Source organism: Ictidomys tridecemlineatus, chromosome 2 (assembly GCF_052094955.1).
Source record: "Ictidomys tridecemlineatus isolate mIctTri1 chromosome 2, mIctTri1.hap1, whole genome shotgun sequence".
Taxonomy (NCBI): domain Eukaryota; kingdom Metazoa; phylum Chordata; class Mammalia; order Rodentia; family Sciuridae; genus Ictidomys; species Ictidomys tridecemlineatus.
In genome coordinates, this window is record NC_135478.1 from 143,782,707 (window position 1) to 143,808,903 (window position 26,197).

The following is a 26,197-nucleotide window of genomic DNA, read 5'->3' on the forward strand; positions in this document are numbered from 1 at the left end:
TGGCAATGGATGTGAGAAGTAAAAATGGCCAAATACTCTTTGTGGCACATCAGTGTACTCAAGTTGGAGATCCCTGCACTGGGCAAAAGGAGAGGTTTAGGTGTGAGAATCAAGGGCCAGGTCCCCCAGGCCACAGGTTTTAGTTTTGTACTTCTGATTCCAGTGACATCTTTTTTCCTAGAAATATTTGTGTTTGGAACTTAAAAATAAAAGAGGTGGAAGGGATCCACACTTAGTCCACAGCCAGCAGTTGCAAACAGCTCAGAGCCAAAAGTCACACATAGAGGTGGCATGGGCTGTTTGTGGAACCATATGTATATAAATTTTAAAGCCCAGTCTCTACTCCAGTAAAGGTTCTCATTTTGTTCTCATATCTCGCCACGGCTGGACCAAGCTCAGCCATCTCTCAGGTTCCATGATGAGACCTGTAATCAGTTGTCACACCTTTGTCTCTGGTAGGCTGTGGATCAGGCAAGTGCCTGTCTGGTGTGACTCCAAGCTGGGGAGCATCGTTGACCCTGCAGTGTTTATGTTCACAGCCTGGTAGGGAGAAGGGAAGACTCTCTCTAGAAACACTCAATAGCATAGTTGTGAACATCACAATCTTTCCTCGAGATTTTACAATCCTCATGTACACTTCCAGAGAACTAACTGCAAGTGCTGAAGAGTCCCCAAATTCCTCTTGCCTCTTTTCCTCTCTTAGAAAATCATTTAACAGAATTGTTTCTTCCTCTTTCCAGTCCCCAAGCCAGAGGCTAAATCTCAATAAAGCTCTTCTCAAAAAATTCTTCTTTTTGCACATAATAATCAAGTATATTACAACACTCCATAGGTTCAAATGTCATTTAAAAAAAAATCACACAGAGTACATGCCCAGATTTAGGAGGTTTTAAAAATGCTAAATGAGGAAGTCCTAGTACAGTGCAGGCTCATGGTGCTCATGAGGGACAGACTCCAAAGCACTTGATGATACTTCTAAACTGCAAAAATTACTATTGTGAATGAGGAATATTTACTTGGGGTATGTAGAGTGCTTTATCCATATTGATTTATCAGTATTTGCTACTATTGCAGCTAATTCCTCTGTAAATCAACTCTCCATGTAAATTCTTACAGCAAACAGCTAACGGGGGATGAATTTCATTCCTGAATAGTTATGGGAGTTGGGTCCTATATTAGCAGTTACCTTGATAAGCTACCTGAGTTCTATCAAGCTTGTGTTTCTAACCACAGAGAAAGAGAGAATAAGATTACACTATTTTAATAGCACAGAAAGCAAAATGAGTCCCATCCTTCATCTCCAGGGACAGAGAAGTTTGTGCTGGTGAATAAGATTGTGATGCAAGAATTTAAAAGTTTCCCCAATTCCTTTCTTCTTTTTGTATCAGTATGTAACAGAAAGAAAAAAAGAAAACAAAAGGAAAAACAATCAACTATTAGAATACACTAGAACATTCCATGAATGATAAAGCACTACAGATCCAAATTCCTACCCACTCCCTACTCCAAAGCTATTACGAAATGATTTATTTTGGGGAGGAAATTGAATGATAATTACCTTTAAAACACTTGAAATGTTAATATATGAAAAGTGTCTTCCTACTCATTGGAAATGAACACAACACAAGCACCATGAAAGCTATTTCAACACTACTTTTTACTTACCCTAACTCTAGCAGCCTCATACCCAGCTCTGAATTTCTTTCTTTTATTTTATAAGATCAATTCTTTTTTTAATTTAATTTTATTCTTAATTAACAAAGAATAACTGCATATATTGAGATTTCCAATGCATGTATACATTGTGGAATGATCAAATCAGGCTAATTAATGTTTCTTTCCCATAACATATCATTTCCTTCTGATGGGATCTTTAAACATCAACTCAGTGATTTTGAAAGATATAATACAATATAATTAACTATAATTGTCATGCTGTGTAATAGCTCACCAAGAATTATCTAACTGGAGCTTTATGTCCTTTGACTCCCCCTTTCCTATCCACTCCCCAGAAGACACATGTTAAGTGAAATATACCAGGCACAGAAAGATATGTACCATGATCTTTCTGAAATGTGGGATCCACAATAGTTGAGCTCACAGAGGCAGAGAGTAGAATGGTGGTTCCCAGAGGCTGAATGGTATGTGTGGATTTTCTCCTTTCCAAATCCTTCATGTCCAGCCTGCCATAGTGAAATTAACCTCAAAAATGAAAGAATCTGCTAAGAATGAACTGAAGAGGGTGCCTCCTATGGCAGAGTTTCCGAGGGACTGCTGCCAGTAAAGGTGGCATGGGTAGCCCCTGAGTGAAGTCACTGGGTCCTTTTTGGTTAGCATAAGCTTATTTGCTTGCATCTCAGTTTTATGAGCTGATCTTGAGAACCTCCAGTGATCTTTCTAAAGGTTTTCTCAAGCATTGAGTCTGGTTTCCACCAAGTTTCCAACATTGCAGGATATGGTCCTTGTTGGATCCTTTCCAAAGTCATCAGACACAGTTAAGAGCTCATGGTGAGTGTTGATCCCTCCCTCCCTACTGCTGCTGCTGTTAAGCAGAAGGATCTCAGAGACATTAAATAGACCACACAAACAGCGAACAGCGAGGCCCTTATAAATCAGCTGGGGAAAGCACAATGTCATGTGTCAGGCTGTTTTCCATATATTTCATTGAGCTGGATGACTAAGTCCCACTTCTTTCTTTCTTTCTTTCTTTCTTTCTTTCTTTCTTTCTTTCTTTCTTTCTTTCTTTCTTTCTTTCTTTCTTTCTTTCTTTCTTTCTTTCTTTCTTTCTTTCTTTCTTTCCTCTTTCCTTCCTTCCTTCCTTCCTTCCTTCCTTCTTTCTTTCTTTCTTTCTTTCTTTCTTTCTCTCTTTCTTTTTCTTCCTTCCTTCCTTCCTTCCTTCCTTCCTTCCTTCCTTCCTTCCTTCCTTCCTTCCTTCCTTCCTTCCTTCCTTCCTTCCTTCCTTTCTTCCTTCCTTCTTTCCTTCCTTCCTTTCTTCCTTCCTTCCTTCCTTTCTCTTTCTTTCTTTCTTTTAGAGAGAGAGAGAGAAAGAGAGAGATTACTTACTTTTTAGTTTTCGGTGGATACAACATCTTTATTTCATTTTTATGAGGTGCTGAGGATCGAACCCAGCGTCCCCCATACCAGGTGAGCGCAGAGCGCGCTACTGCTGAGCCACATCCCTAGCTCTGTCCTATTTCTTTAAGCTTTTAGTTTAAAAAAAATCTTTTTTAATTATTTACTTAATTTGTTCTGATTAGTTATACATGACAGTAGAATGCACTTTTATGCATCATACATAAATGGAGTATAACTTCTCATTTTTCTGATTATACATGATGTAGACGGCTTTAAATTTTGGGATAATTATAGATTCATATTATTATAAAATGTTATACAGAGAAAGTTTCATGTACCTTTTACTCAGTTTCCTTTAGTGGAAACATTTTGCAAAAATTAAATTACAGTTTCACCATGAGGATATGGATTAATCTTACTCAGATTCTTCCAGATTTTTTTTTTTTGTGTGTGTGTATGTGTACAGCTCTTTGCAGTCTTCTGACATGTAGGTTTGTGTATCCATGTCACAATCAAGATACAGAACAGTTCCATCATTACTTGGTGCTGTGATCCACACAGCATCAACAAAGGATCTCGAGTAGGGGCGACTGGAGATGGAGAAAAACCCAGAGACAAAGAAACACGGGGACATTTTCAAGTAATGCTAGGAGCAGGTGGCTCACTGTGCTCTAATGGAGGAACAGAGACCCAGAACTAGTTCTGCAAGTTTATATTATAGGGTCTCATAATCACGAAGTTGAACTATAGGGGCATTGTAAATTGCTCAAACTTTGTGAGTTATCAAGAGGCTTCTTTGTGCACTAAAAAGTGACAGAGCTAGAAACACTTTTGCATCTTTCCTACTGTTGCAGTGCTGGGAACATCCTGCTACTATTCTGCTGCACCCAAGAAGCTCACTGTACTAGAATGCCTGATAACTGTTAGTGTCAGAGCCAAGTGTCAAGGCTATTAACATCCTTGCCTTTTGGCAAGCAATGTTTCCCAGGCTTCGCTTTTGCCGACAAAGCAGGATCACCCAATGACTCGGGGCTCATTTGCTCTCCACAGCTAGGATCTCTGTGCCACCCTTTATACCCAAGTCTCCTTCCCATTCTTCCTTCCTCCCACCCCTTGGCAACCACTCATCTGCCCTCCATCCCATAATTCTGTCATTTCAATAATGTTATATAAGTGGAATCATGTTGTAGATGTCATTTTGGGATTGGCTTGTTTTACTCAAAATAATTGCCTTGAGAACTGAGGAAAAGTTCATATGGGGACTCATGGTTTCAGAGGTTTCAAGACAGTCTGCTCGATTTTGGAGGACTAAAGGTGAGGCAGAACATCATGTCTGCCTCAAGTACCACAAGAGGGAAAAGAGAGAGGGGGTGAAGAGAGAGAGAGAGAGAGAGAGAGAGAGAGAGAGAGAGAGAGAGAGAGAGAGAGAGAGAGAGAGAAAGAAAGAAGAGAGAGACTACTTCACTCACAGGACAAAATATATACCCCAAAGGAATGCCTCCTTTACCAGCACACTACCTGCCTATACTTATCACCCAGTTAATCCCTATCAGGGGATTAATGCACTGATTAGGTCAAGGCTCTCATGACCTAATCATTTCACCTCCAAACCCTCTTTCATTGTCTCATACATGAGCTTTTGAGGGACATCTAATATCTAAACCATAACAAAAGGTCATATCTTTTAGTTTCATAGGTTTGTTAACAATCTACTTTATTTTTTAAAGGTCTAAAGTCATATTTATTTTATTCTCAGATTTAATAGTTGGACAGTGTATAGAATTTCAGGTTGAAAACCATTTCTCCTCAGTTGGAAGTCACTGCTCCATTGTCTTCTAGCTGCTCATGATGTTTTTTTTTTAATTTTTATTGTTGGTTGTTCAAAACATTACATAGTTCTTGACATATCATATTTCACACTTTGATTCAAGTGGGTTATGAACTCCCATTTTTACCCCGTATACAGATTGCAGCATCACATCGGTTACACATCCACTGTTTTACATATTGCCATACTGGTGTCTGTTGTATTCTGCTGCCTTTCCTATCCTCTACTATCCCTCCTCCCCTCCCCTCCCATCTTCTCTCTCTACCCCATCTACTGTAATTCATTTCTCCCCCTTGTTTTTTTTCCCTTTCCCCTCACTTCCTCTTGTATGTAATTTTGTATAACCATGAGGGTCTCCTTCCATTTCCATGCAATTTCCCTTCTCTCTCCCTTTCCCTCCCACCTCTCCTCCCTGTTTAATGTTAATCTTCTTCTCATGCTCTTCCTCCCTGCTCTGTTCTTAGTTACTCTTCTTATATCAAAGAAGACATTTGGCATTTGTTGTTTAGGGATTGGCTAGCAACAATCTACTTTAATATATGATATTCCTCTTGATCCTCACAATATGGCATAGAAACTAAAAGTTTAAAAAGAAAAAAAAATAAGTTTTTATGAGAATTTGACATTTTCTAGGTGTAGCAGAGATTGGCTGGCTCCCTCTCAAACCCACTCTCTCCTCCTCTGAGCCTACAGCTACACTGCATTACCTAGCTTCTCCCTTGGAAAGGTGTGGCCATGTGTAATGATTCTGGACAATGAGAAATGCCTAGAGGACTTGAGATCTCATTCCTTCCTGGTTCATAAAAATCCTCCCATTCATGCTTTCCCACTTCCTTTTGTGTTCTGTGACAGTCTTGGAAAACCAGGGACAAGGAGACAGTAATAGTTTCTTTCCTGTCGTTTCCTCTAGGCCTGGCTGGGCTGCCTTCCTGCACCACACAGTCCCCACACACTCATTCAAAGCAACAGTCTCAAGTCTCCTTAGAGGTTGCTCACAGTTTTGTTTGCATTTTAGGGTTTTCTTTCTATAATTCTCCTGGAATTAAACCTGAGGATGAGGACTATGCTGATTCGGCATCTTGTTAGGCATTATTTGAAGTTTTTTTTTTAATCCATGAATTAATTTTATTTATTGCTGTGGCTATAAAAGAAAACATTAAAATGGAAGTAAGAAAAATAATTTTCAGTTCATCTTAACTAAAACACATTCTTTTTCTTTTCTTTTTCTTTAAAAATATATTTTTAGTTGTAGATAGACACAATATCTTTATTTTATTTATTTATTTTTATGTGGTGCTGAGGATCAAACCCAGCGCCTCATGTGTGCGAGGCAAGTGCTCTACCACTGAGCCACAACCCCAGCCCCTTATTTTCCTTTTCTAAAGATGGTTTCATACTTAAATTATTTAGATTGTGCTTTCTTTTTTTAAAAAAAAATGCTAATAAATAAATCTACTCAATACTGATTTGTTGAACTGATGTTTATCAAGCACTTCCTATTACATGCCACTCTGCCAGTTTCAGCTGGTTTAATAAAGCAGCTCTGCACATCCTTGAGCACAGACTTTTCTATGTACATTGTGAGCTGCATTTGATAAGCAAGGAGCCATTGGGGATTCTGGAAATCATTACTGTTGCCAACTGTTTCTTCACAGTGACATCAGTTCCTTTTGGCATCTACCTTAGGAGGTGAGTTCGGAATTTCGTTGCTTGTCCTAATCCTCCTACTTTGAAGAGAAATTTGAACTACTGCTGAATCCAGATAAATAACTCTGTGTTCCAGCAAACAGGATCCCTACCATATGTTGTATTTCTTGTATTATAGAATTCCTATAATCTGACTGGGTGAAGGAGCTTTAGCTTCTCTGCATAATCATAATGAGATAAAATGCACGTTGAATAAAAAAACAGAGTTCAGGGCAGGAAAATGAAGGACTGGGTTGACTAGTTAAGACAAGTACAGTTGTGTCTATTCATGGGTTGCAACCCTCCTGAGTCTTCCTGCAAACTTTTCTTATCATTTCTGCTCATCTTCCTTTTCTCATTATCACCATTCAAAGATGTTTTTAGTTCTTCTTGTTTCTTTGGTTTACCAAGACAGATGTTGTTGAAGTGGCATGTTTATCAGCTGAGAAAAGTGATGGTGATTCTTTCCACATGAATAGCTGCAAATGAAAAATGGCTTCTGGAACTTACCTCTTGACAGCATAGAAGATTTTATCTCCTTCCACTTCCCTGGTCCCCAACATGACCTGTGTGGATTCTGAATGACGCTCTGGGCTTTCTTTTATGTTCTTTTTCTTTCTTTCTCTTGAAGAGCACTGGCCAGTAAAGTGGGTTCTTATATTAACATCCTTTCCCAGTAAGCTCTACCCAGCTCCAGTCAAACTTTGGAGAGGTGGTTTCCCTCAAGGAAAGATTTTCCTAGCATCATTATGTACTTTGCATTAAAAAAACAAAAGTCATTTCCTTTAAACAAAATTTGTGTTCAATGGCAGTAAAAATAGTTTATAGATAAATTGGATTTAAGAAATAGTCCTTTATGAGGCCACAAATGACTGGGAGGTATTTCCTTTCTAAATTACTGCATTATTCTTCTGCAAGGGTTCCTAAGGTAAGAGATCGATATTAAAAACTCAAAATGGATTCAAATTTTAACCCTAGATGAGAATACCTCCTATAACACCATAAAAATATGAGACTTCTCTTGGGCTCAACAGTACTTTCCAGCTAGTATTCACATCCAGTGACCTGTCATGCATGTGGACACATGATTGCTCACTTGTCGCTCATTTGCATGTTCACAAACATGCATTCTGAAAGGAGATTTACCCTGTGGAGCAGAAACTAGAAGACTAAGTGTGCACAGCTGCTTTTTGGCATAACTTCCTGAAAACAAAAGGAATGGAAGAATCAGAAAATCTCTAGCTACCAAGAGTAGACAGTGGTACCCTTACCTGGACCACCAAAGAATGGGTACCTGCTAATCCCTTTGGAGTAATTTAACTCAAAAGCAATTTATATTTGATGACTTTCTCCTCCTCCTCCTCCTCTTCCTCCTCCTCTTCCTCTTCTTCTTCTTCTTCCTCCCCCCTTCTCCTTCTTCTCCCCCCTCCTTCCTCTCCTTCTCCTCTTTCCCCTCCTCACCCCACTCCTCCCTCCATATTTACTTGTCTACTTATATTATTATTGTCCTCTTATTCCAACTGAATGTGGCAAGAAGAAAGCTTGACTAGCTATGTGGTAGAGGGACACAGGTCTAGAATTGAATTAGAAGTTCTGGTATTTAGGAATATAAATCATCATCATCTCCTTCTCCTCCTCCTCTCCTCCTCCTCCTCCTCCTCCTCCTCCTCCTCTTCTTCACCATACCACTATATTTGATTTTTAGCATTTCCAAATAAATTTTACAATCAGTCTGTCATTATCTATGATCTATGAGAAATGTATGGGGAATTACAATAAATCTATAGATAAATTACATTTCTATAATTTAGAATTTTCTGAACATGGTTTATCTTTCCATTTCTTTAGCAAACTTAAAATTCTGTAAGTAACATCCCTCAGTTTTCTACATATAAGACTTTTAAGTCTTTTGTAAGATTTATTCCTAGATTTTTTTTTTAAATTTCAATGCCTTTATGGACAGTACTATTTTCTAATTGTTTATTGCTATTTATACATTGACCCTGCTAAGTTCACCTCTTAATTATAATAGTCTATTTTCAAATTCTTTTAGATGCCCTATCTAGATATAAATTCATCTATAATGACAGTTTTACCTTTTCTTTCTAATTTTTATGTCTTCCATATTTTAGCATAATGTATGATGTTTGCTTTAGCTTTTTTTTTTTTTGGTTAAAAGCTCAGTATCAAATTTAGGAAATTCACTTTTATTCCTTTCCCATGATATGTATCTTGATTTTCTCAAATTATTACAATGATCATATATTTTTATTTTACTATGTCTATTAAAATAATGAATTACAATTATTCACTGATTATACATTTTAAAACAACCTTGCACTTTGCTCAGTATTTGTTAACTTTTTTTTATTTATCACATCAGCCTTAACTTGTTCAAATTTTATTTAGGATTTTTGCATCTATGTTCATGAGAGAGATTGGCCTATTAACTTTTTTTCTTTTAATAATGTGCTTGTTTGATTTGGAGATTGAGTATAGTGCTTCATAAAATGCGTTGGAAAGTGTTTTCTCTTTCACTCTTCTCTGAAATATTTTATGTAATTTCTTCTTTGAATGCTTAGATTAATTCATTGGTAAAGTGATATGTATCTATAGTTTCTTTGTGGGAAAATTAAATTATAAATTAGTTTCTTTAATAGATATAGAATTATTTTTATTTTATAGTTTTTCTTATGTCACTTCTAATAAATTAAGTTTTTATGGAAATTTTCTATTTTATCTAAATTTTAAGTGTGTTTGCAGAAAGGTATTCATGACATTGTTTATAAATGTCTGTAGGATCTTGAGTGATTTTTTCTTTATTCTTGATATTGGTTATTTGTACCTTTTTTTCTTGCTCACTCTTGCTTGTCCTATTAGTTTGATTAAGCTTTTTCAAAAACCCAGCTTTTGCTTTGTCGATTATTTCTCTGTTGGGTTTGTTTTCCACTTAAGTTTTCTTGTGTTTATATTTTGTTTTTACTTTTTTTAACTTGTTATTTTTATTACTCCTTATCAAATGGATAATGAGATGACTTATTTTGAGACTTGTTTCTTCTGTTTATTTAAAATTATACATTTCTTTTTTTTTTTTAAAGAGAGAGTGAGAGGGACAGAGAGAGAGAGAATTTTAATATTTATTTATTTTTTCTTAGTTCTCGGCGGACACAACATCTTTGTTGGTATGTGGTGTTGAGGATCGAACCCGGGCCGCACGCATGCCAGGCGAGCGCGCTACCGCTTGAGCCACATCCCCAGCCCAAAAATTATACATTTCTTAGCTTGGACTAGACAAAGGGTAATGAAGGGAAGGGAACTGGGTGGGGAAAAGGAAAGCGAGTAGAATGATTGGACAGAACTTTCCTAGCCTTGTGTTTTAATTCACAACCAGGGTAACTCCATATCACAAACAACCACAAGAGTGGGAACCTAATAGAATAAGTTATACTTTAGGTCTATATATTGTGCCAGAATACATTCTACTGTCATGGATAACTACAAATAAAAAAAAAGATTATGTATTTGCTTCTAACCATGGCTTTACTTGGTTTTGATGCATCATAGGTTCATTTTCATACAGCTAAAATTATTTTCTCATTTAAAATCTTTGTCCTACGTGTTATATAAAAATATATATTTCCGAATTTCCAAACTTTTGGAATATTGCCAGTGATTTTATTTTGTTTCTGATCTCAAGCTCAGTTCTACTGTTGTGGAATTCATTGAAATCTGTTGAGACTTTCTCCAGGCCCAGCCTGTGGTCGGTTTTGATAACTATTATAGGTGCACTTGAAAAGAGTGGTGTGCTGGTGTGTGGTGCTCATTACACGTCTTACACGTCTGTTAGGTCACTTTTGTTGATATTATTTAAAATCTTCTATAGCTTTACTATTTTTAATAGTTAGCAAATTACATAGAGACCTATGTAAAAATATAAAAATGATTAAAAATATAAGCGCCAAATTTTTTATCTACATCAAGTAGGTATAAATTGGAGCACTAGAAACATTTATGGCATTAGCAAAGGCAAAAAAGTACGTATCTAGGCTATTTTTGCCAGTCGTCATTGTTGTTGTTGTTGTTATTATTATTATTATTATCATTATTATTATTTGGTACTGAGGATTGAACCCAGGGTGCTTTACTACTGAGTTCTCTCTCTTTCTCTCTCTCTCTATTTAATTTTATAATTTTTATAATTTTGAGAAAGGGTCTTGCTAAGTTGCTGAGTCTGAACATGAACTTGAGCTCCTTTTGTCTCTACCAATTTGCTGGGATTACAGGTGGGCACCACTGTGCCTGACTTGCCAGTCATTATTTTTGTTGTTGTTGTTGTTTATTTTTAATTCAGTGGTTACTAAATCAGCAAAACACACACTCCCAAAAAGTTCTTTCCCCAAAATTCTTTGAAAGCCATCATCTATACTATCACCCAATTCATGCACACCCTATGGAAGTGTTGTCCCATGAAAGAGAACATTCATACCACACTGTTCAGGGTATTCAGTAAGCTCCATTATGATGCAAATATGCATCCCTTGCTATCTGTGGGAGATTGGCTCCAAGATCCCACCAAGGATACCAAAATCTGCAGATACTGAAGTTCTTTGTGTATGATGGTATACATCTCAGTTATGTTTGCTCATAACTCCACATATCCCTTCTCATATTTTAAATCACCTCAAGATTACTTAAAATGCCTAATTCATTGTTGTATTGTTTAGTGAGTAATACCAAGAAAAAATCGCTCTGTACATGTTCAGTACAGTTATTTTCAGCATTTTCATCTGGGGTTGGTTGTATTCATAGATGCAGAACCTGGGATACATAGGGCTGGTGGTACAGTTTCCCACTTACCCATGAGCATGCTCCTCTATTGTATGGTTGGATCTACCTTTCTAAGGTGTAGTTCTTATCATGCTACTCTCTCTTGCCTTTTTTAAAAAAAGTTATCCTTGGGTGCCCTGTAATCTCTAGGAGAAAAGTAAATTTCTGTAGCTTGGCATGCTAAGACCACTGTGGGCTGACTTCTGACTTCTTCTGGGGTTTCATATCTTGTTGTCATGCTCTTGAGTTCTGGAATTCTCTGAACAGATCAGTTCTCAGGCTGCTTTTCCAGTCCACCATGTCTCCATCCCATCTTGTGTGACTGACCTTCAAGACAGTTCTGATATCATCTTCCTTCGGGAGACTCTTTCTGGTTGGAGATTCCTCTCTTTTCGCTTTATTTGCCCCTTGATACCTCTGCCATCTCACAGTCTCCATAGTGTGTATTCATAAACTAAGTCCTCCTCATCCAGGGGAGGAGCACATTTCCCCTTTTGTGTTACTGGAGCTTCTCACGATGCCATGCACAGAACACTCAGATGTTGAATGAATAGTTCAAGTGTTGCCATCTTAACCAGCTTGTCATTAATGATAGAAGTAAACCAAAAATCACCCTGGGTGCTATGATCAGATGGTCTTAAAGCATCATAAGCCTGAAAGTTGCTGTAGGGCATACCACTTGGAGGAGTCATTTTAAGTCATTTTCTATGGCATTTAGGTAAGTGGCAGGGGACAGGAGTGGCAGAGGAGGCGGGTGTGAAAAGTACACAGAGACACCTGTGCCTTACAGACACACGGATGTGATGAACTAAAAAGGAGATTTTTTTTTTTTATTCAAATGAGTGTTTTTGGCTCATGATTCATCGGATCATGTAAGAGAAGTGCTGTGAAGGATCCCGTTCCCTTTCACGTTCTTTCAAACTAAACAAAGCCTGTCTGAGACAACAGCCATTGTGGGCTACATGGTATTTTAGGAACTGCTTAATCTATCTGCAGAAAGCATAACCTTGGGCAGAATGGACAGATGTAAGAAAATGCATTTCTGTAGCTTTATATCCCTATTGATTTTTGCTTGTGTTTTTTGGATGATTTCATTCTAGTAGTGGCTGAAGTTCATCAAACGTACCCACTCCCACAATGTAACACTGAAGGGTTCTTAGGGCCTCCACCTGGACAGGGAACAAAGCCCAGTTTAATATAGGGTGTCTTTTTTTGCTTGTTTTGGGCACTGGGGATTGAATTTAGGACACTCAACCACTGAGCCACCTATTTTGTATTTTATTTAGAGACAGGGTCTCACTGAATTGCTGAGTGCCTTTCCATTGCTGAGGCTGGATTTGAACTCATGATCCTCCTACCTCCCAAGTCTCTGGGATTACAGACATGGGCCATGGTGTCCAGCTTAGGGTATTTTTTTTTAATTTATTAAGTTGATCCCTTAAGTTGCCTTTTGATAAGGTCCACCCCATCAGTCCCAGGAACTGTGTGGAATAATGAAGACTTTCTCTCTTCTCCTTCAATTGCCTTTTGAATTCTAAACTAAGACATTCAGGCCTGTCACCTAGTTTCCCTCCTCCAGTGCATGTCTTCTTCCCCAAACAGCAGTGGTCCAGGGACTCCACATTCAGGACTTGCTGTGGACTTGAGGGCACAGAGAGCTGGAGTGATACAGCTGTCCACTATGCCCTGCAGCAGGAAGCACAAAGGAAGCAAAGGGGTTATGGGAAGAAATGGAAGATGTGCATCAAGGCCCAGCAGCTCATCCAGGATGACATTCTACACTGCCCCACAGAGGCATCTTGCCAAAGCTTGGATGCATAAGCTCTTCCTAAAATGGTGTTGTACTTTTACACTGGAACTATTATCTGGCAGCCGGTGACAGAAATGGATGGGGTGCTGGAAACTATGAACATTCACTCAGAAGAGAAACTTTATTTTTATTACTTTTATTTCCTTCTTTGCTCCCTTCCTCTCTCCCTCCCTTCCTTCTTTGTGAATTTTATTTTGAATGCCCATGAAATAAACTCCCATTAGGTGTCCAGACCAAAAATCCTTTCATGTAGGATTAATAAGTTAGATATCCATCTTTCTCAAAATGCAGGCTGTCACTTACAAGCGGACTCAGCATGTGGCCTTTTAGATGGGACGAACTTGCCTGGAGAAACATTTTTTTTGCACTTTATTAGGAAAATTAAGGAAGCTACTCTTCCCAGAATTTAACAAAAGTATTTTACTACATGAGGGTAAAACGTCCTGGTTACTTTATCAAAAACTCTTTTTAAGATGAATCCAGTATGGCCATTTTGACAATATCAATTCTGCCTATCCAAGAACATGGGAGATCTTTCCATCTTCTAAGAGCTTCTTCAATTTCTTTCTTTAGTGCTCTGTAGTTTTCATTGTACAGGTCTTTCACCTCTTTTGTTAGATTGATTCCTAAGGTGCTTTTTTGAGGCTATTATGAATGGGATGGTTTTCCTGATTTCTCTTTCAGCTGATTCATCATTGGTGTATAGAAACACAAGTAATTTATTTGTATTAATTTTATATCCTGCTACTTGATGAATTCATTTATGAGTTACAGAAGTTTTCTGGTGGTATTTTTTGGGGTCTTCTAAATATAGATTCATTTTGTGGGCAAATAGGAAAAGTTTGGGCTCTTTTTTTCCTATTTCCCTTTGATTTCTTTCTTTCATCTAATTACAAAAGGAAGAGTTTCAAGAACTATGTTGAATAGGAGTGATGAAAAAGGCCTTCCCTATCTTGTTCCAGTTTTAAGAGGGAATATTTTCAATTTTTCTCCATTTAGAATGATGTTGGCCTTGGGTTTAGCATCTATAGCTTTTACAATGTTGAGATTTGTTCCTACTATCCCTAGTTTTTCTACTGTATGGAACTGGAGACTATCATGCTAAGCGAAATAAGCCAATCCCCCCCAAACCAAAGGCTGAATGTTCTCTCTGATATGCGGATGCTAACACACAATCAAGGATAGAGGATAGAAGTTCATTGTATTAGAACAAGAGGAATGAAGGGAAGGGAGGGAATATGGTAATAGGAAAGGCAGTAGAATGAATTGGACATAACTTTCCTATGTTCATATGTGAATATACGGCTAGCAAAACTCCATATCACGTGCAGCCTGAAGAATGGGATTCTAATTAGAATAAGTGATACCCCATGTATGTATAATATCTCAAAATACACTCTACTGTCAAGTATATCTAACAGGAACAAATTTTAAAAATAGATGGATTCAGGTCTAGAGAAAACCTGCACTTTGATGAAAAACAGGGAAGGTTGTTTATTCCCAGGAATTTTGAGAATTTTTGAGACTAGTGGATAATAATTGTTCAGTAGTATAAAAGCTCTTAGAAACTCTTATGCCCAAGAAATAGCAGTTTCACCGAATAGTAGTGTAAGGGTCCGGCGGAGCGTCGGAGGGAGAGACCACACAAGAGACTGGCTTCATGCAATTGGCAAAAGGGGATTTATTAATTCAGCATGCTGAGGTTCCAGGCTCACTCAGGAAGATAGAGCAGCCCAGAGCCCAGAGCAGAGGTCAAGCAGAGCTTAAGTACACTTTTTGGGGAGGGCGGGGGCTTTGCATACATCAGAATAAATCATCATGAGGCACGGGAAAATTGAACAACAACTCTGAGACAGGATTAGTACATTCATTGGCAGGAACAGTCTGGGAAGGGGTGATTGGTCACTCAAAGCGGGGTACACATTTAAACTGATTGGTTTTGGAGCCTGGATGCTTACGTGCCGAGCTACTTGGAGCCCTTAGCTAATAAACAACCAGGGAATCAATGGAAATATTTACTGGGCAGTTCAGGTATTGTCCTAACAGCTACAGAGATTACAGGTTCCGGGGGTAGCAGAGGAATTTTAACAATACCTGGTCTATTATTTTTTTAGCCCAAGCCTTTCAATTTAGAAACTTTACAATGCCCAGTCTTTTACACTTTAACTCAGACTTTTGCAGCTTAGAATCAGCTTAGAAATTTTACCTTTACAGTAAGTGGTAGATGGGGGAAGGCAGGGCAGGGCAGTGTTCTTAATGGGAAGAGTAAAGAGTTAGAGGGGAGGGTGGGGTGATGGCCAGTGTGGCAGCAGCCACTGAGCACTAGGCTAAAGCTCAGCAATATAGGAGGGAAGGGTCATCTGGAACTCCAAGAGTTTGAGTGGCATCTACTTAAAACAGATGGCTGACAGCTGCAGCTTGAATCTTACATGGGTTTTGGGTCAAACAGGAGTTGGGTATTTAGCACGTTGGTGCTGCTGCTTCTTTTTTTAAAAAAATTGTATTGTTTTACTATTGTCATGTTTCATTTCTTTTTAATTTCTTTTTCTCCCTCAATATGTTCACTTTTTATTGCATCAATTCTAGGTTCCTCAGATCTATGCTTTCTGGAATTTTATTGAACCCACAGCAGATGCTTCTTAAAATTGACTGCTGTTTCCATGGGTGAATTTTCTTGTTTTCAAGAAGCAAGTCCTTTTTCTCTGCCTTTCAAGTGCTGCTGTGTTCCCCTCTGTCTTTATTGCTGAATCTTCTTATAGATTTTTTTTTTTTTAATGTTTAGTCATCCTTGAATCAGGAGAGGTGACTGTCAACTGATGACTTTTCATATACAGAGGGTGGGTTGTCCCAGGTTCCTTCCTCTCTCTGCCAGGAGTCTTCTGCTCATCTCAGAAGCTAGAAAGGTCCAAATCTTTGGTACCCCTTATGCATCAAAAAGTACTTTATTTCTGTGTCATTTTTTTTTTTTTCTGGGGTTGTTGAAGCCATTTTGCTAGGAGTTTTGTTTCCTGCAGCCTTCCCTTGATTAGAGCTTCACATTGAATACACAAGAGTGACTGCCCAGTGTCTGGCTGGCACTACTGGTGGCGTCATGGAGAAGCCCCTGCTGTGCCGATTTCCTGTTAATTGTGGCACAGAGCCCAGGCCTTTCCAGTGGGGCTGATCTGAATCTCTGGGTGGGACTCCAAGCTGTGCTTTCTCTGGGAGCGCCTCCCTGTCTCTGGTCTAGAGGTCTGGCTTCCTAGTAGCAAGATAACGCCATATTGATTCTCTCAATACTATGCTTTCCCAGGAATGAGAATTGTTAAAAACAGTGGATGTAAATCCATAGTCCTTGTGGTGTTCTTATTTCAATTTTTTTATTTTTTTATTTTTTGACTATTAGTCTCTGGTTTGTAAAAATGGCATAGGATGTTGATAGTGGCAATAGAGGTGTATTTTAAGGAGTGTCAGCTCATTTCTACACTTAGTTGTTGTTGTTATTCTTCTTCTTATTATTATTATTATTATCATCATCATCATCATTATGCCAGGGGTTGAATCCAAGGACACTTAACCACTGAGCAACATCCCGAGTCCTTTTTTATTTTTTATTTTGACACAAGGTCTCACTAGTTTACTTATAGCCTCACTGAATTGTTTAAGGTTAGCTTTAACCTGCAATCTTCCTGCCTCAGCCTCCCAAGATGCTGGGATTACAGGTGTGCGCCATCACACCCAGCATTAGCATTATATTTTATCAGCCACTTCTTTAGGGACTCTTTTGAAACTACTCTTCTACTTTGTCAAGTTTGGCTTAATTTAATGGAGGCTGGGAATCCACCATCCACTTCACCGGAGACCGGGGAGTATACCAAGCCTTACAGCTTGTTTTTGCATTTGTTTTCTGGAAAGCATATGAATGATAACATTGTAAACTTTTTGATGCCTGAGAATATCTTTGTTGGTTTTGCCTATCCATGACAATACTACTCATTACAGATGTAAATATCTTCTTTTATACCATACTATTCTACAAAACTGGTATTGTTAAATTTCTTTCTGGTGTTAGACATGTAGCTGTATATGAGCAGCTTGAATTTCTGTTACTTTCGAAGCAATTCATTTTATTTTCTCAGAGTTTATTCAGTTCTTTATTCTTTGGAATGAAAAAATTAGAAAAGTCTAGGTGGGATGTTTTCATTTATGCTTTTCTGATTTTCTTAGGTCCCCTTTCAGCTGCTTACTCAGGTTTTAGTGCCGCCTAGGAAAACTTGTTTTGATTAAAGCTGCTTTCTGTTTATTTCCTGTGGAAGCTTTATTATAGGCAGATAGCATCTTCTGGTCCTTTTATTAGTCATATTTTCCCTCATTATTTTCTTCTGTTTTGTTCTTTCCTCTTAGGTTTTAAGAATTGAAATGGATCCTATCAGAGCTTCCTGGTAGAATCTTTAAGCTCCAATTGAAGGAAGAAATTTTTTTTTAAAGTTTAAATCTGCTCTTATTTTACTCCAGATAGCTTAGGGGTAGCTGGGCCCCGTGAGGTGAGAATCAGAACTAGAGACAGACTTAGCCGGGAATGTGCTGCCAAAGAGCCTCCAACCCTTATTTGGAACAGCAGTCAGGGCTCCAGGCTGCAGTCTCCCCATTCTTTGGCAGACTGGCTGTCCACTGTGTTTGAGTGACTGGCAAGGCCTTCCAGACCAATTCTCTGTCCTGTCCTGCCTCTGACATCCAGAACAATTCTGAGAACTGGCAAGGAGATGTGCTGGACTGAACAACACCTCCAAGTTGACACAGTCCTCTGCGCATTTCCTTTGCATATTTCTTTGTCACATGTTGGAGATTCACAGTTAGATGAGAACGACTCTCCGTCCAATTTCATCTCTATTTTTCCCCACTTAAATTCCTAGAGATGTCCTTTGTATATTTCATGAAGATCAGAAGGGGAGTAGTTTATATCTCTCCAAGAAATCCACCTGTTCTCTCCTATAAATGCTGGTCGAAGGTTATTTTTAAGTCAGGAAGGTGAGGACAAATTGCATAAACCAAAGGGAAATGTTGACCTGACAGTCATCTTAAGTATTCAGCCAGCATTTTCTCATTTGGTTACCTCTGATGATCAAGGTCATCAAATAACAACAATAATTTCAACAAAACAGACATAAATCACAAATTTTATGTCAATTTCATTTAGTCTTTATGTGAACCTGAGAAATTTGGTGGGTAACACTCAGAGAAACTAAATAACTCACCCAGCATTGCATAGCTAATACATTGAGAAATAGAAATAGGATCCAAACTCTAATCTGTCTTCAAAAATCTCTACTCTTTTTTTTGACAAACAACCTGAAGAGCCATCCAGTCTCCAGATCCCTGTGGGATTTGCAGTGTCTCAGTTGCTGTTTTTCAATTACTACAATAACACTATATTTCTATTGGAAAATACTATATTTCTCTTGGCAGTAATAATACCTGGAATTCCTTGGTTCATCATCCATCATTTTAAAAAAAACCTAGAGTATTTTACTGATGATCAAGGGATTCTTTCTCAATGAAATCACTTGTCTTCATCTATTTCTTCCATCCTTTATGGCTATAATAGTGGGATCTGACTTCTCACATGTCTCAACATATATGGACCAAAGGCTGCTGTTCTCCATGGCCAGGACTGAATACAGAGCCTTTGAGAGCAGAATTTCAAGAGAGAGTTTGGTGATATTGCTGATGATCCTATTTTACCCTATCCTGTTAGAACCCAAAACATAAAAATCTATAAAAAAGCAAAATCATGACTAATTTAGCAATTCAAAAAGATAAAACTTGGGTAGAAAGTGTTGGGAGTGATCATGGCCTGGTTGATGAGAAAAATGTTTATTCTTGTTTCACGATGGCAAAGAAATATGCATTTATTTGGTAACTTGCTACTTTGATCCCATAAGCCTTTTCCTTTCAGATGTATTGAAATTAATAAGACATTCAGTGATTACAAATTATGTCACCATAATCATCCAATTCCTTGTTGCCTCTGTACTAATGAAACCCATATCTTTTTTTTTTTCTCTAGGTTACGGTCTTTAGTCAAGCAGCTAGAGAGAGGGGAGGCTTCAGTCGTTGACCTTAAGAAGAATCTGGAATATGCAGCCACGGTGCTTGAATCTGTATACATTGATGAAACCAGGTAAGCTAAAGATGACCAGTGTAGTTAATAAAACAATGCTAAAGTTTTTAAATAGCTTTTTAAAGGTGTCCTCCATAGCAAGTATGAGCTATTATTTAAATTACTGGCTTTGGGCCAGGCAAGGTGGGGCATACTTGCAATCCCAGTAGCTGGAAAGGCTGAGGCAGAAGGATCTTGACTTCAAAGTCAGCCTCAGCAACTTAGTGAAGCTCCGATCAATTCAGTGAGACCCTGCCTCTAAATAAAATGTATATATAAAAAAGGGCTGGGATTGTGGCTCAGTGGTTAAGTGCCCCTAGGTTCAACCCTTGGTACAAAATAAATTAATAGATAGATAGATAGATAGAGAGAGAGAGAGAGAGAGAGAGAGAGAGAGAGAGAGAGAGAGAGAGAAGGAGAGATAACTGGCCTTGGAACACTGGTTTCTGCAAGTAAATGAGACAGATCTGGACAAGTCCCTTCTCCTCTAGTCCTCCTCATCTAGAAAAAGAGCTAATAAAACTCCTCTCACGTAGCCATTAGGACAATGAAGTGAGATAATGTACAAGGAGAAAAATTAACTCTAACAATCGTGGAAAGGTTTCTTATTCAATGTAGAGTTTTACTGCAGTTATTACATCTTGTTAATGTCCGTTTAAAAATTGCACTTGTCCTAATTTACAATATCCATCAGTAGTTGGAGGCTCATGAAGTGGAAGAGAAACACTTGCTCCCTTAAGCCGACAGTATCCATTCTTCAGTCTTATGCATGTTATTGATTTTTCTTAGCAGATTTTTCCACTTGAATTATCCAAAATATTAAAGTGGTTTCAGGTACTAAAAATGCATTTGAAAGTCACAAAATTGCTTTTCATTTGAAAAACGTTGAGATGTTGAGTATGAAAGGCTTTATTTTAATTTTTTTCCCCTAATTTGTACAGGTTTCTCTGTCAGTACTTGTGATGTCTTAGTTTCCTTTGCCAATTCCAATCTGGAAGTAGTTCACTGTAATCTAAGGCTTACATGGTTTATTTTTGTGATGACATGCTATGTTACTAATTTAAGGTAATTTGCTATCACAAGTTTTTTTTTTCAAATATTTTCTTCCCTTCTCCCCAATTTATGCATCTAATGTAAAAAAGAATACTTTTGCAATGATACCTGCTTTTACTGCTTGTTTTCATTATGAATTAATATAGTATGAAGTGTAATTTTAGGTTTTATTATAGTACAACAGTTTATGTTCCCTTCTGGTGTCTGACCTGTGAACAAGTTTGACAAACCAGCAAAACACAACTGTCAGATGGCTTACCTCATTGTGCTCAAAAAAGAATGACATTATTTTGTAAATTTTGCTTGAATTCAGATAATAAGTTACCCAAATCACATCAACCCAGTCCTCTGAAGTAATGATCCTAATTGATGTCAACTGATATTCTTTCTAAATTAATAGGTAACAGGAACTAAATGTCTAATAAATATCTTATTTTTAAATAATGTCACATAGTTCATCTATAAAATTAAGTTAAGTCTCCTTGTGAGTGGATATTTAAATGGAAGTTTTTAATTTCATTCAAACTCTATAAACCTTCAAGGGTTAAGGACACTGGGTACTCCTAAAGTACAGTGTGCCTACCATCTGTGTGGAGCCTCAGAGGGAATGTGTTTAATTCTTCTTCTCCCTTTATTCCATGTGTTAGTCAGCTTTCCACTACTACAACAACTACCCGAAATCATCAATTTATAAAGAGGAAAGATTTATTTTGGTTTCAAGTCAGAGTCCATGATTGATTGGCTCCATTGCTTTTGGACCTGTGACAAAGTAGCATGTCACAGTAGGAATGCATGGTAGATCAAAGCTGCTCACCTCCTGACTGGGAAGTGAAAGGAAGAAAAGAGGCTAAGTCCCACAGTCTCCTTCAGAGGCATGCCCCTAATGACGTGAAGACCTCCCACTAGGCTCCACCCCTTAAAGTTTCCATTACCCCAGAAAACCGCCATTGTCTGGGGACCAAGTCTTCAACACATGGACCTAGAGCATTCAGTGTGGTCAGGGGAGCCAACCTGAAACATCAATAGTGAGTTTCCACAAGCTTTATCAAAATGGCACTGTATATTCTGTGGCCAATTTTTTGGCACCTGTTTTGAAAAGAGAGTTCTAACTTTAGATTTAGTCTCAGTGTCCTGATTATGTTTCATGTTCATCTTTAGGAGACTCCTGGATACAGAGGATGAGCTCAGTGACATTCAGTCAGATGCTGTGCCTTCTGAAGTCCGAGACTGGCTGGCCTCCACCTTTACACGGCAGATGGGGATGATGCTCAGGAGGAGTGAGGAGAAGCCCAGGTTCAAGAGCATCGTTCACGCAGTGCAAGCTGGAATATTTGTGGAGAGGTAAAGATGTCACTCGTTATTGTTCAAAGCAGCAAAAGGAATGCCAGCTTCCAATAACCAGAAGCTTCTTCCTAATGTGGTTCTGACATCTTTATAAATGCAGAAAATTCTGGGTGGAAGCAGGTAGTCTTCAATGAGAGATGGCAAAAACCTCTATTTTAATCTCTGCAGCATCATTAGGACAAGCTTTTTTGTTTGCTCAAAATTCTTTTTGATAACCAGAAAAAAAATTAGTTTGAGTTCAATGTCTAATGTTTAAAGAAGGAAATCATCTAATCCATTGTCTTTTGGATCAGATGATGGGTTGGTGAATGTTTCTACCTCTGAAACAGGTCAGAGTGCTTTGAAGTTGCTGACCCAGGGAGGAAAGTTCATTTAAAAGGTGTGAGTTCCCTGTGACACTTCAATTTTGTCATCCTTTTGAAATTGAACTGCTCCGCTACTCCAGAAATAGATTTCCCTTTTCCTGCAATCCCTATTGGGCAATTATACATTTTAGAAATGCCATGGTGAGTTGAAAGTTTGCCTGGGATATTTTTCTTGCTTTTGGATAGTTCTAAAGAACACACTTTCCTAAATGGGTTGCTCACAGGGTTCATCATTCAGGTTCAACTCCTGCACTGCCTTCCATCTTTGATGTACTATATGCTTTTCTAGCAGAACAAGTAACCCATTTTAATAATTTAGTTTCCAATCTGGGCAGCTAGACTTAATGTTTTTGTGTGTGTGTTACCAGGATTCACATGTTTGAGATTGCTTGAATATCTTTTTAATTTAACAGTTAGGCCACTTCAGTGACTGTGAAAAATATCAAAAAAGAAATTTTAGTTTCCTTGGGTCACCAGTCGATTTGACTTCTTATTATTTGCCAATATTTTGTGTAAGTCTGTGGGCTGCTAATCGTTTTTTTTTTTTTTTGTAAGATATCACATTGCATTTTTCCTCTCTCATTTTGCCAGAATGTATAGACGGACATCAAACATGGTTGGACTAAGCTACCCACCAGCTGTTATTGAAGCATTAAAGGTAATACTGATGAAAAGATTTTACAATGTAGATAGTATCTCATAGAAAGTACGGTTGAATTTGTTGGAAAATAACGGGTTTCCAATTAAAGTTCTTTTCCCAGTTATTCCTGACTTTAATCTTTCCTTATCATTTTCTTATCTGTTCTAACACTGTCAATATATTTTCAGCCTCTGTCTTTATATATATATTTTCAATCAAACTCTATGTTGGTTTTCTTTCTTTCTATTCTTCTATGGGAGTTTAGTTTTATATATTGATCTGAAATTATGAGATTGATCTAACCTTGGTCATAGGAGGTGTTATGTCAAAAGTATTATTCAACATTAGGAGGCTCTTTGGTGATTGTAATTGTATCATTCCCTGATTACCTACTCCAAATCCACTTTACAGATGAAGAAACTAAGACTCAGCAAGATTTTTTAAAAGGACAGAGTTAATTGGAGACAAAGATAGGATTTGATAGCAGAGTGTCTACCACATGGTAACGTCTCAGTAACGTTTTATGGCATGAATGTATGCCCCCAGAGTTTGTGGATATATACCATCCCCATATATCCTACAGTTTTCCCAAGACTCACACTGAGCCAAATGCTCCATGGAAAGTTATTCAAATGTCTATGCTCAACTGGTCTAGATCCTTCATAGTTTCTACCAACCAGACAAGCTTTTGAAAATCGTATAGAATATCCCTAAGAGCCTTCAAGATGATGTGTCCCTCCAGGTAGTGTTGGTGTAAATCCAGGGGTGCTAAACCCAGTTTAGTTTCGGATTCCAAGGCTGGGCTGTGTAAAGGCCCCGAATCACTGGGCTGGTTGACACTGTAGGGTGTCTACACATAGAACTGTGTTCATTTTCTTGGAGGACACCGTAGAATTCTAAGTTGTGCGAAAATTGTTGTCTTTCTCTGAAATCTGAAAAAGCATGACTGGCTGATAGTGTAACTTACCCAGCAATAAAATAGAATTGCAGGTGGGAGTTCTTAATTAATTTAATGTCAGGCAGGAGCCTCTTGTCTCAGACACATTCAGTAGTTGAACTTAGGAGACTCTATATAAGCAGATTCTCATTTCCGCTTTTTCTGTCTCTATGTGTTTTGTCTCTTCTTAGCTTATTTTAAGAGCAGGAAGGCTACAGCAAGAAGCCATGTGTTTTCTCTCATTCCTCCCTAACTATCATGCTAATGCCCAATACATCAGTGTAATGTACAGTGATCTTTCCCATTTAATCAGTGGAATCGCTTCGTGAGATCCAGTGTTTTGTAACAACCACTATGAAATTACATTGATTTTCATAATTGAACCTGAAATGTTCAGTGAACATCTTGGGAACATTAAAAGCATACTTTAATTTTTAATTTCTTCCTTTATCATGAACACAAACACAGGTGGGTATCCTGATACCGAGACATCTATGAGACTATTTCTTCCAAATTGGAGCTTCTTTTCTATGCAGAGTAACTGGGGAAAAAACTCATGGAACAACCTGTGATGTGCACAAATTGTTATTTTATACTTAGGGAAAAGAAAATTCTCAGATGCACATATGTTGTCTTTCTGAAGGAGAAAGGAAAAGATTATTCAAACTAGGAGTGAGTACCAGCTCTAAATTGCTACCCTTCTCCACATGGATTGCCAATATGTGCATGAGGGTTAAAGCTGCTATTTCTTTTGGCCCTACCTCCCGTTGTCTGGGAAAGTTCAAAACCTTTTTTACAATGGCATATTTTTCCAGTTCCCCAGACTCCTGATTTATTTGCAGTGGATTGGAGGTGAGTTGGAGAGAGAGATTCTCTTTCTCTCTCTCTCTCTTTTTTTTTTTTTTTTTGTATAGTACCTGTTGGGAAAAGAGGTCATTTCCACCTCCCTGCTAAGAGTTCATATAGAATCACTACTGTTCTCTTCTATTGCAGAAAATTTCTCTAAAACTGAGAAAATACAATTCACTAAAATAACCATTATGCTACTATCATGTTAACTTTTGTGGCTAATATAAGAACATGGCTTAAAATGACATTTAAGGAAGAGAACAATGAGCCACCACCCAGCTCTAAATTTGAAATAGGTTGCAGTTTGTTCTTTTAATTTTTTTTCCATTCAATACGTATTCACTTCTAATTTGAGGTATTTTATCTCCAGTCTCCTGGGGTGGGGTTACTGGAAAATGAACAAGTACTCTCTTCTTTAGAATAGCAGCTGTCTGTGGCTCAGGAAGCAACACCTTGGATAAACTCCAGGTTTAAAGTGGTAGGAAGTGAGGAGGTTGAGGCTTCCTTTTGGCTGTGTGAACAGGAAATTGTCCTCAGGCAAAATTTCGTAAAAGAGGGAGAATGGTTTGAGGCAGTTCATCTAGATGCTTGTTAAAATGCAGATTCCAGGCCCAGGATTCTTCAGTCTTGTGTCTCTCATCCTGAATCAGCATTTTCAGTAAGCCCCCGAAATGGTTAGAAAAATCACAATTAAGATTTCCCTAAATGAGGGGCCAAAGAGAATTTCCTCCTCATATACAGTAAATACATCACTCATCCTCCCATTTCTCAGTACTGATATCCAGATAAATCTTGACTTTTTATTATGATAATCTCAATTTCCAGTGATAGAAAGGTTTTTTTTTTTTTAATTCATCCTGGAGTCTAGGATTAAAAATTGTCAGATGTGACAAAGTGTTTTCTAACCCAATGAGTTGTCAGTGGCCTTTTCCTTAGGACTGGGGATCAGACAATGGCTGTGACTCATGGCAGTGCCAACTTTAGTAACCAGGGTAAAGCTTCAGGTCTTGAGTAAATCTTTAATAGACTTGCTGTGTATGGCCTGGGCCCTTGCTGGGTATTTTGGGGATGAGACCTGGGTCACAGCACAGACTCACTGAGTTTGCAGTGTCATCTGTCACCAGTGAGATCTCCAAGGCTTGTTACCTGGTTTTGCTACTGCATGGCCATAGACAATTTCCCAGTCTCTCTGAGGCTGCCATCTGCAATGCTGGAAGAGGTGATACCTTTTTCTAGAGTTGTGAGGTTTTGTGAATGTATATAATCACTTCACAGAAACTGTGCTCAGTACTCGGCGCTCTTTCTTTAGTTTTTTTTAATGGAAGGGTCATGAAGATTGAAGTGAGGTTACCTCTAAATGTGAATTGAAACAATTCAGTTGAAATCCTTAAGGAACATTTTGTGTTTTCCTATGAACAGATGTTTTCCTGGGCCCTGGCTTTCAAGAGATAGATCCTTGATGACCTTAAGATGAGTCTGACAGGTGGAATGTTTAGAGAAGGACAGGATTGGGAAGTGACTAGAAAACAAATGATTGTTGCTTCAACTAGACACGCTGTTGACTATGTCTACAAGTAGCTGGTTGTACTAGGTCAAAGGCACTTCAGATCATGTTTACATGTATTTTGGAGTAACTTGATGGAC

The 26,197-nt window shown here is 38.1% G+C and overlaps 1 protein-coding gene across 14 annotated transcripts in view; it reads left to right on the top strand.

The window, feature by feature from the left end:
- Pde1c (phosphodiesterase 1C) overlaps nt 1-26,197 on the top strand; it is a 603,438-nt gene that overhangs the window by 467,472 nt on the left and 109,769 nt on the right. For all 14 annotated transcript variants that reach the window (XR_013435068.1, XM_021722262.3, XM_078039880.1 and 11 more), the window contains 3 exons: nt 19,273-19,386; nt 21,577-21,759; nt 22,719-22,785. Coding sequence is in view for 13 of the 14 variants with exons in the window: in XM_021722262.3 (XP_021577937.1) it covers nt 19,273-19,386; nt 21,577-21,759; nt 22,719-22,785 (364 nt within the window). In the remaining variant the exon portion in view is untranslated. The remainder of the gene's footprint in view (nt 1-19,272; nt 19,387-21,576; nt 21,760-22,718; nt 22,786-26,197) is intronic.